General features: G+C 41.4%; 1 protein-coding gene across 2 annotated transcripts in view; it reads left to right on the forward strand.

Moving 5' to 3' along the window:
* TTC7A (tetratricopeptide repeat domain 7A) overlaps positions 1-12,017 on the forward strand; it is a 173,301-nt gene that overhangs the window by 61,213 nt on the left and 100,071 nt on the right. For both annotated transcript variants that reach the window (XM_050893907.1, XM_050893908.1), the window contains exon 12: positions 6,270-6,387. In XM_050893907.1, the coding sequence (XP_050749864.1) occupies positions 6,270-6,387 (118 nt within the window). The remainder of the gene's footprint in view (positions 1-6,269; positions 6,388-12,017) is intronic.

Genomic DNA, 12,017 nt, shown 5'->3' on the forward strand with positions numbered 1-12,017 from the left:
TTAGGAGCCTTATTTAAAGGTATTTAGGGTTACTATGGTGCTTTCTTGTACTTTTTACTCCATTGATTTCAATGGAGGCACATTGAAAACTTTGTAAATACACATAGAGACAAATGGACTATAGTCCTAGGGTAGGCTTGAATCTTCTTGGACTCTGGTCTAACAGAGAGTAGGAGGACATGAGGCATGGTCTTACTATTTTCATTGCCCCACAGTTGATGCAGCAGAAATAGTGTTGTTGTGCTAAACTTGTGTAGCACCAAATGATGCCAGTATTATCAGTTAGTATGAGCTTTTGGAGGGACTTCACCCCATGGCAAAAGCTGCAGCACAAGATGGTGCTGTGCTGTCAGACATTTCCCTCATTTCTTTTAACTCGCTGATCCTAGTGTGCACAGTAAAGTGCTCTGCTCCAGCACTTTGCTGGGAAGACAGAGATCATGCCATCAGTCAGGGAAAGGGAGAAGAGAGTGGGGTCGGGCCAGGCCAGACCATGCACGGAGTCATAAAAAGTGAGTAAGACATACCATGAGGTCAATACATAGGGGCGGGGGGGCGGAGGTTGGCAGGATGTAGATTTAGAGCTGCATACTTCTGAGGTAACAGCTTATCATTCATTACTTTCACAGACCACTTAATCCGAGAGTGCTTCTCTCTCCTTCTGTCCGTTGTTGACCCTGTCACTGTAGATAATAAATGCTGTGCATGTGCTTGTACCCAGTCGCCTAGGAGCCCTGGAGTCGCATGGCAATGCTTAGATCTTACTGCGGTATGAATAATAGTGAAAGATCAAATCTATTTGATCAGTCCCGTTATTGGAGTTATTCTGCCTGCTGAGCGGATGCTCTAGAGGACAGACATCACTAGGGTGAGAGGCTACTGAGAAAGCAGTGAATGGTAAGGAGCTACTAGAAATTTCTTCGATCTTTTAAAAGACGTTCTTGTTTATATCACAGCTACTGTTATTGGGGCAATCCCAAGGGTTTTAGACATTAAAAATGACCAAGAATTTTGCCTTCTATACATCTCCCTTGTGAACAAACCACTCTTGCTACAGTGGAGGAAAGGCCCAAGTATTCCTAAGTGCTGGGGGCTGAGCTTACATGCAGAGTAAGTTGGTGGGCTTAGCACTGGTGACACATGGAGAAAATGTTGACTAGACCAACAATAGAAAGCACAGGATTTTTTTTCCTGACATATGTAACATGATTCACTTCCTATGCTGTAAACAGCTGTGGGACAAGACCTTTCCATTATACTGTGCCTTATTGGCCGCTTTCTTCCTATGCATTTTTCCTCTTCTCATTCTCTTTTCCCAGTATTTAATTTTTTCTCCTCTTTGAATTAGTCTCTATACCTACAACCCAGTATAATGAAAATGATAAGAAGAGGTCAATCCAGCTAGTTAATGTCATGCATGATTCTGTGTAGATACCCTTTCTGTAGGATTTGGGTCTCTTATGCGCTTGGGTATCACTCAGTCTCACTGGTGTCCAGACTCCCCTGCTTCACTAACCTTGTCTGCTGTCCTAAGTCCAGTGTTACTTGATGTGTTTCCTACCTCCTCCCTTACGCACTCCTCTCTTTCGGCACAGTAAGGTGCCATTTCCATGCTGCTGTACATCATCAATTTGCTTGTCCTCAATTGTTCTAAATCCATGCTGGTGAGAACTGCAGCTCCCACTTACAGTCCTGGAGGGTGTTGATTCAGTGGGGTAGGGCTTGAGCTTTTCTAAAAACAAGCTGGGTGGCAGTTGGAAACCAGCTGGGTGGCGATAGGCCAGGGGACAGCACCTGCTGTTCCCCACTCCCTTGTCAGTATGCCCCCCGGGCTTGGCTTGAGCACACATCCAAACCTGCGGTCAAATAACAAGGGTGGCTGGAACAGCCACTCTCTGTTTCAGGGAAAACATCCCTCAGGGTTATGCAGCTAACAACTGTTCCTTTTCCATCAAAGATGATGAAGGGGGTGGAAAGGGAAAAAAAACAACCAACCCCACAGCATTACAATCCTATCGATGTCAACTCAGTTTGGCAGCCTGTCTCTCTCTAGGTGCCAGGTGTGTGCTTGTTTCTGGTGAGGTTGAGAGGTTGCTTAGCTAGTGCTTCCAGGTGCCTTCTGACAGTTTATACAGCTTGAGTTCAAAATACAAAAAGTTCCTTTGAGGTTGTTTTTCCCCCACACCTGCTTTCTGAGCTTTCTTCCATGCAGGTCTTGGAGGCAGGGAACTTCTCCCTGCAACATGTGGTGCTGCCCTTCTCTCCACCAGCTATTCAGTGCAAAGTATGCAGAAGAATGTAAGAACAGTGAGGGCCAAATCAGAGGTATATCTGTATGGCTTTGAGACTTTGTTTTTTGCTTGCTTCTGAGACAGTAACAAGTAGCGATTCTAAGGAAACTGAATTCAAGCTGTAACCAGCACTCTTGATGCCCAAAGAAATATCTTTTCCATGGTGTTGGGAGCTGCTGTTGGTGCTGCTAGCGACCAGGTAACAGCAGTACACTGTGCATTTCCTAATCACAAAGTGATGCTGTGCCATGCCCGCTGTGGAGGAGGACATGTGGTGCCCTGTGGCTTCGAGCTTATTAGCAAGGGCCTATAAGTTGCAACAAGAAGTTTAGATCCATGTTCCTTGCCTTTCCAATGCAGTGTTATGTCACCTTAAGATTGGAGTCCTCTTCTGAAGTGAATGAACCATTTAGGTTCCCTTCATATTGAGGCTGGCTCCTGGCTGTGCAGTGGGAGTAGGAATGGACATCTTGATTGTCCTGATAAGCTTTCTGCCACTTAGCTCACTTCTGTGTACCTCGAGCTCACAACTTCTGGGAGTCCCACAGGGTGAGACTTCACATACCCAGCACCACATAGGGAGAGGAGAAAGCAGGAACAGCTCCTGCTGCTTCAGGTCATGTGGCAGCATGCAGGAGCTGCAGCTGGGAATGGTTATATCTGGTGGGACTCCAGAGAGGTTGATGCCTCATTTGGAGGCCTTTCCCCTCCCTACAGCACAGAGTGGAGACATCTCATATGCTTAAGGACACCCACAGACACAGCTTTACTGGTGGATCACAGCTCAGGCTCACTACTGGTCCCTCACTTAGGTGTATGGAGGGGGAGTTTTCATCCAGACTGCATTCTGGTAGTCCTTGCAATTTAGTTGGTAGCCCCAAGTATGCCCCAAGGGGGGTATTCCTATTTCAGTTAGTGGTTTCCAGATTCATAATTGACTAGGCAATCAGCAAGACTGATGCACTGGAGAGCTGAAACCTCACAGTGGTTGATGTGAGTGAAAGGTTTGGCTTTTCACACTTGGCCAGAATGATTGAAGAGTAGGAGAATGGGAGAAGAGGGGGCAGATGGCAGCCACAGCAGGGCTGGCAGAGGAAGTGGCTGAGTGCTGTAAGAAGAAAAAGTAAATGCTCTCATAAACAGAACCAGCTGTGCTGGAGTTTGCAAGGACACTTATTTTCAAAGCAGCCTTCAGCTGACCTAAGTTTGCATTCATGAGAATCTTTGTGGCTGGTCAAAGTGCCATTAGTGTTTCGTATGAATAAATGTTTACAAGAATGTTTGTGCTAGAAGTGCTCTTTCAGTCATTCTGAAAAGTTGTGTTTTTAATTATTCATACAATAGATTAATCTGACACTCACAGGTGGCCCTGGATAACTGGCATGCAAGAAAGCTGAATGGTGTGCTGCTGATTTAGTCAGTGTAGGCCATCAGTCAGAGACTGGAAACACCATCAGGTGACCATTCAGAGAAACAATGGAGTAAAATCTCTCCAATTTCAAATGTCTCCATTTCAACTCCAAACCTTTCATTTAATGTCTCTTTTTCATACACTCTACCCACCTCTACCCTTGTTCGCTAGTCATTAAAATTCCTTGTATAGCTCTTTTCTTCTAATGGAGACTTCTTGGATGAAAGTGTGTGTGGGGAGAAGAGGAGAAACAATGAAGAAAGAGAGTGGGAAAATAGCTGTTTATGGTGGCAAAAGAGGTGCATAATTAATTTTCTGGCTGCAGAGATTTCGTGTCTTACATAAAAGTTCCTGAGAGCTGAAGAATGCAGTTATTGTTTCATGGGAAGGGTTTTTTTGGTTTGGGTTTTTTTTTTGTTTTTTTTTTTTTCCCCCCTGTGTGGCGAGTCATGGGACATTTTCTTCTTCCATTGTCCTAGGCTCTGGTCCAGAACACGCTTCAGTCTGTGGCAGGGAAGTCAGTAGGGCTACTGACAAGCTTAAGAAATCTCCTGGAACAAATCTCAGACTTCCTGATGTGATCCAAGTTTAAAGGTTCTCATCTGAGTATCATTGAAGTCAGTAGGACTATTTCCAGTGTTTTCAGTAGACCTTGGATTATTCTGTTGAAGACAGTCCTTGCAATTTAGTTGGTAGCCCCCAGTATGCCCCAAGGGGCTATTCCTGTTTCAGTTAGTAGTTTCCAGATTCATAGTTGACTAGGCAATCAGCAAGACTGTAATGTTTTCATCGTGCTTTCAGGGAAGAGTTTGATGATAAAACATACGTTGGTCATTGGGCTGACTGATCTGAGGTTTCAGAAATTTGGGAACTATTGGTCTACATCTAGTTTGAATTGTATGGCCTCAGGGAGCTGTACAAGTGAGGAAAAGACCCAAGCAGTGGAGATTGCTTCTTTGCGTGTACTTCTCAGCCTTTCTTCATGCTTACATTAACAGTAAATTTTTTTCTTATGTTTGATATCATCTAATATCAATATGAAGCTGTTAATGTTGTCACCTGAATGTCTTCAAGTGATGTAACTAGGAGGCCTGTTGACAGGATAGTATATCAAGTCAAGTAAATTCTGTTCATAGGTAGCATATTAACAGATCACTGCAGAAGGGAAGTTTCTGGTCTGCTGGTACGTTTTGATTCCAGTTCATTATGGGTGACTCCTTTTAGATGTTAAGGAACTATGAGGTGCTGAAGTCTGACAAAGCTGAGTATTAACAGAGCGTGTTTCAGTTATGTCTGCAGTACTTGCATCTAAAACAGTTGGATTTCAAACAAAAATGTATTTCCTCAAAATTAAACAACCCCATCCCAGAAAGTCAGTTGTCATGTAATAAAAGTTTCCAAAAGGAGGATTTTTCGGATAGCGTAATGGTGTCTGGTTCTTGATTAGGGATGACTCTTATTATGGTTGACAGGATCTGCAGACTATCTTGTACAGAAATGAGGTCTTCCTGTAGGCTCTGTGTCTTTCAAGCATTACTTAACAGCTTTTGCCTGTACCTCTCCAACCTACGTGTTTCTGAATATGTACAGTCTACAGGTCTTAGTCTTTTCTACTTGTAATGGGTGAGTGATGTTAATGAGAGTTTAAGGTTAGAAATGAGGAACACTCTATTCTGTAATAAAATACTAAAATTATTTTTTGTTTAAAATTATCATTAACTCAGATTTTAAAGATACTAAAGCTTTATATTTTCATTAGGCTCAGATCTGTGTGGTCAGCTGGAAAGGAAGGTTGGGGAGCGCAGTCTGTACTGTAGTAGAAGAGACCAACTTACGTATTTCACCATTTTAGAGGCTGATCCTGAGAGGTCGTGACTGCTTTCTCTTCCCATTACAATCTGTAATATAAAATGTATTTTCAAGGAAATTGTGTCTTTGCAAAAGATGCAAAATGTGGCTAGTGCAGCATGAGCTGCTAAGGTAGTGTGGTATTTCGGATCAAAATTTGTGACCTGAATTTGCTGCCGCCTTCTTGTGGCAGCAGAACTGCAAGCAGCAGCTGAATTCAGCTTGCAGTGAAGTGCTTTCTTGTTTTACTCTTGCAACATTTTAAAAGGAAGTAAAATTTGCTAAGGTTTAAAAACATAATACAACAAAACTAGATGGTCTTCCTTTGAAGGAAGAAACTTGTTAGACGGTTCAATGTGCTGTTAGGATAATATATAAGTAGTCAGTTGGTCCAACATTTGTATTTAAGGTTGCATGATTGAAGCGTGCCTGAAGGGAAATATAAAAATAAGATAGTGTTCTTCATTAACCTTAAACATCTGGAAATAGTTGAGGTAGATGCTTAAAACAAAACCAAAACTTTTCTCAAAACTGTGCATGTGCACCAAGGTCTGCTAATCTGATCTTCTACATCGTCCTTTCTACGAGTGTTTACTGTGATCACTGAAAGCCCTTGTATGAATGGCTCTCAGATCACTTACAGGTAAGTTTAATGGGATAATCTTATTGAAGCAAGTACAGAGGAAATGCCTGTAAGTCTCAACCTACCTCTTTTGCAGCTGGAAGAAGGAGAATACTTTGCTAAAATGGTGATAGACCTGGGTGAGGATGCTGGAGAGTCCCTAGCAAAGGGTTACCTGGCACTGGGCCTGACATACAGTCTTCAAGCTACTGATGGTGAGTTATCCTGTTTGTCAAGTATGTTGTATGGAGAACATCTGTTCAAAGTCTTCAGTGCAGGCAGTGGAAATTTATTAAAAACTCTGCTTTTAGTGCTGACTGGACATGAAAAAAATCAGATTGCACGACAAATGGGGACGGTTCACTTGCACAGAGAACTGTCTTCTGTGGTAATAAAAGTGAAGTTTATAGGCAAAAGAAGAAATGCAAATCATTACTTAGGAATTGATAATCTGACTGTAGCCGACAATGCTTGGTGTGCTTTACTTGAATATTTGTAATACATTTCTTTCACTTATTTACACAACAAAAAGTCAAACTTTCCATCTATTTTCATATTTTTGTCACCCACTCGTAAATCACATAAAGAAATACAATCCAAGAACTGGAGTCAGAAATGCCTGACTTCAGTTCCTGGCGTGATACTGATTCCCCACAGAGACTGAACCTCTCTGTGACGTAGTTTCTTTCTCTGCTTAGAAGTAAACAAGATAAAAATATCTACCTCACTGGTACGTGTGGATGTAGATACAGACCACTGAATGTAAGAAGTATTTTATTTCAATCTGCTTGCTTGGGTTTTGAATGACTGGACAATGGGCTCCTGCAGATTTGGTACTTGGTAGCCAGAAGGGCTTGCAGTCCCAGTGCTTGGGAGCGTTCTAGCTCTGACCTTCATCAGGCTCACAGGTGGGAACAGTCTTTGTTTCTTCTACGACTTCTAACATAGGTAGAAGGCATTCTAACATAGTTTCTTTGAATAATGGCTGAGCTAGTGTGTTTCCTAATCAGTTTGGCAGTCCTGCCCACATGCAAGCAATGGCTTTTCTGTCAGATGGGTCCCATAGAAACAAACCAACTTCTTCCAGCAAATGAGCCTGAAACAAAGCTAAAATGACTGTATGGTATCATGGAAGTATGCTGGCCTTGCACGTTACACTAGAATTCTGCAAGGCATGTGTATGAGGAAACGGCTTGTGCTCTTCAGTAGTGCAAGCTGGTGTATTTTTTCAGCCAGCCATATCTGATCAGCTGTTCTGAGAACTGCTTTCCAACATGGAGGTTAACGGGCACTGTAGCTCTCTTCAGTTCTCCATTTCTCTGCCTTGGAATAGTTCCCCCTAGAAAGTTGGTGTTGAGAAACATATGTCCTTCCTAGCCTGAACTTTCTCATATATATATTGTTTAAGTTCATTAAACATTGAGTTCTGCTCAAAAGCCTAGCTTCTTACGGCATTTTGCCTAGATTTTGTTTAAACTGTCCCCAAAGCTATACAAGAGCCCAGAGACTATTTTCAGAGATAGAAGGTTTTCTGTGTTGGCCCATTATGATCTATTTGTTATCCTCCGTATGGAAAGAAGGTGGTTTCTAAAGAATGGAGTTAGAGGCATGTGCTGTACTCTGGCTCTAAAAATACTTTGGTGCAGCAAAATGCAAGTTGGAAACTTTTCTTCTGGAAGAGAAGTCTTCTCTGAGTTTTCAAGCGATTAGTTCAGATGTTGTAATAAGGGTCCTTTTTAATGTAAAAGAAACAGCAACTGCCTTGGATTTTTTTTTCCAGATTAGCATCTGATTTATGTTGTGAAACAGTGGAGTATCTGCCTTCTCCTCGTATCCCTAGCCTTTAAGTCAACAGGGCCAGTCACTCAGTTACTTGAGGGAAATCTGAAGAGTATATTTCCATCTTTCAGGTTGTGTTTTAATAAAATGGATTAAGTCCTTCAAAAGCATACTGATGATGATCATGAATATGGAACAGCATTGTACTAGAAAATGTCAAATTTGCACTAACAAGACATTTTTCATTAGCATCATTAAAAAATAGCTTATTACAGTGAGGAAGCAAGAGTAGAATGTGCTGAAAGGAAGATAGCGAACTCCCCTATGGAATTCTGCCTCATACTGTCAATCTTGTTTATCATTATGTCACTATGAACTGGTATAAACACATGCAGACACGCAGTCAAACATCTGTGTATATGTATGATTTCCATAACTTCTTACTTGAGCTGACTTTCAGTGAGTCAGCATTTTCAATGGTAGCTAAGTGTTTCAGAGACATTTGACCAATTGCCATATAAAGCTTACAGCATTATATCAAGATGCCTTCTGTCCAAGGTTAGGCTTTCTTATTTAGTATATCCTTTCAGTTAATATTTCTCCTCCTGTGTGACAAAGGCACTGCGGAGTTGTATTAAAGCCTTTTCTTTGTGACATGCAAAAAGCACTTGCTAAAAAGCGGATTCAGAAGAGAGAATCCTACTGAATGACAATTCAAAGAACTTGTGGGAGCATTTGATAAGAAGTCACTTTACAACTATTAGATTTACTCCTGGATGAAATAAGACTTCCTGAAACTTATGCTGGGTAGCAGTATGTGTAGCTTCCTTGTTCTTAATGTCTAATTACTTGTTTCTTGAAGTAGGTCTCATTGAAGTAGCTGAAAGATGTGTCCTCAGAGGAAGTCATTGCCACTTTTGCCTCATTCTTAGAAGCACAAATCTCTTGTTCGTACAGAATGTCCATCTATTGCTATGCTGAATTTTCTGCAGATCTGTTCCCAATGGTCAATGTCAACAGCAAACCTTTCTCTTCCTCTTGTAGTTCCAGTTTTGACATAAGCTGTATTGTCAACTTTGCCTCCCTTAGGTCTGGTGAAGAATCCATTGAAGACAGGGGAAGGTGAGATGTATTTAACAAAGGCTAAAGAGGGAAGACCAGGTTGAGAATGCATTGTGAAATACAAGTGCTGCTCTTGTCTAACATCACTACCTCACATCTTGTGAAATCTTTGTAGGTTTAACAGATCATCAGTCTTTCAGAGATGAGTGTGCTGTATCTCTGTTTTCCTTTAGAATTTTGGTATAAGGCCACGGATCAGGGACTGAATTGGAAACTTCTTCTATCAGTCCTTGTGGATTTTATAAATAATCAGTATACTGACAGCACCGGTTAACGTTAATAAAAAATTTAGACATTGCTTATTAGTTAATAAACCCATCATTTTTGCTTCTGGAGATAACAGTCCACACATGCAATCTTTAATTATAATTCTGGGTGCTAAAACTGTACGTATTAGGTGTCTTAACACAAGAGAATGTTTTTTGAAACCCATTGATACGTGCAAAAGGGTGCATGCGCGTTGGTGTTTTAGTTTGGATCAGAAATGTATTTTTGAAGTCCATCTCTCCGTCATCCCCACTTACGTTGTGATTCACATAATGGAACAGTTTTGCACAACACGAACTGAATTCTTTCCCATAAAACTAATGTGCTACATAAATAGACCTGATTATGCTGCAGCTGCTAATGGGTGTTCAGTCTGTGGGACAAGACTAGAACTAGACCCCTGTCCCTGTGCTTGTAGTGTTGATGCTGATCCTCAGCATTAAGTGTTTCACTCCATGCATTCACACCCACTGTGCTGCACCTGCTTACTAACACAGAACTTGCCCTCCTCTGTTTTCAAATGTGATTTAGAGCTTTGTATTTAGGTACCAAAATGTTGCTGAAGATCCAGTTGACTTTTGGTAAGGCTTAAGCTCCTTTAAAAACCCAGAGTGCTTTAGAAAATAGATCTTGGACTCCTAAGGTGGCATTTGCAAAAGTACTGTGTCTTACAGGAATAACTGCTGAAGTTTCAGAAACTTGAAGTCCCCTGTGCTCTCTGCCTTACTGTGGTCAGACTGCTTTGCAGGTTATTTTAATCTAAGTAATAAGTCATACTGCATTTTAGTTGGTAGAACTGCAGCAGCCATGCTAGCAGTGGGTAAAGTTGGGTAGAGGCTGAGGAATTCATTAGTGCTGTCAGCCTTGGAGAATGGAGCGCAACCTCTAGAAGTTTAGTCAGACCCACCTAATTCTGTCTCCTTGATGCAAGCTTTTCTTTGTCCGAAGTGAGAGCTTTTCTGTGATACAAGTGGGTTGCAGTGACGATGACTTCTTTGAACAATTCCAGGGGTAGGGCATCCACAACGTCTCTGGGCAACCTGTTCCAGTGTCTTGCCACCCTCATAGTAAAAAATGTCTTCCTTATATCTAGTCTAAATCTTCCCTCTCTTAGTTTAAAACCATTACCCTTGTCCTATCACTACAGGCCCTGGTAAAAAAGCCTCTCTCCATCTTTCTTATAAGCCCACTTTAAGTATTGAAAGGCTGCAATAAGATCTCCCCGGAGCCTTCTCTTCTCCAGGCTGAACAACCCCAACTCTCGCAGCCGTTCTCCATAGGAGAGGTGTTCCTCCCTCTAACCGTTTTCATGGCCCTCCTCTGGACCCGCTCTGCCAGGTCCATGTCTGTCTTGTACTGAGGGCCCCAGAGCTGAACATTGTACTCGAGGTGGGGTCTCACGAGAGCAAAGCAGAGGGGGAAAAATCACCTCCCTTGACCTGCTGGCCAGGCTTCTTTTTATGCATCCCTCCCCAAATCACTTTTCATTGCTTTTTCCCTAATTTATCTCCTTTGGCTGTAAAGGCCATGTAAATGGCATGGTTAACTTGCAGCATCAGTCCTCAGTATTGTCAAACACAAATTTCAATGTGTTTATTGAAGTCAGACACAAATCTAGAGACAAGCGACCAGATTTCCAACTTAGTTGTAGCTGAAGATGCAGTTCATATTGCGGGAGGTGGGACTCGCATACTGTTTCCCAGTTGTGCAGAGGCAAAGTGGACTAGTTGTAGAGTAATCACTTCATTTCCATGACATGTTTTGTGCTCTTTCTGACTACAAGCTGAACATCAGTCAAATGTCTTACCAGGTGGAACCTAAAACTTCTCCCAGCTTTTCCATTTGATGTTTATTTTGGGGGGCAAATAGTAAAATTTCTTTCAGTCTTCCTCATTGTGTGGCATCTCCAGAACTGCTCTGTAACTTACATAAGGAATCTTGTAGTTTCCATGAGAAACAGAATCTGATATATTTTTCTGGATGAAGGTTTATAGCTATGATCAAATCCTTTCCAATGTCTCCTCAAGCATTTTTATGTTTACATCAATCTTGATTCTTTTAATTTTTTTCTAAATTTTCCTCCTCTGTTACCTTTTTCCAGTATTTGGCAGTGGACCTGAATACTCAGTTTAAGGCTATTGAGAGTGAAGTATTTCCAGCTACTTCTAATAAATGCTGCATTTTGCATGAAAGTCCATGTTTCCAAATTTATTCTTTAAACTGCAGATTTTTTGTTCAGTTTTTACTACTTAGAGTAGATTTTTGTGGCATAAGCAATTTTTGATCTTTATGATTTGGGAAATCCTGAAGATTGCTGTTCCTCCCAAATGAACGTGGCGTTTTGAAGAACAGTTGGAAGATGTAGGAATAAAAAAGGTCTAATCATCATAACTACTTCAGCAAAATAAATTGCTTTCAAAGTTTCACTCACTAGTGTGTTACAGAATCCAAAGAAACTGATTACCTTTGTACATCTTGTAGAAGAACACAACTCTTTCCTCTTAATAACTTTCAAGAATACTTGAATTTTATCTGGTTTTGTTGCTTAAGTACATACTACTTACTAACCTTCTGTTCTGGAGCTTACACTGACTTGATGTATGAAGTCAAATATATTCATAGGTGGATGTTTGCTGATGGGTTAACTACTCATCGCTTCTTTGTGCTGTTGAATTCA

The sequence above is a fragment of the Gymnogyps californianus genome, chromosome 3 (genome assembly GCF_018139145.2).
Source record: "Gymnogyps californianus isolate 813 chromosome 3, ASM1813914v2, whole genome shotgun sequence".
Lineage (NCBI taxonomy): Eukaryota > Metazoa > Chordata > Aves > Accipitriformes > Cathartidae > Gymnogyps > Gymnogyps californianus.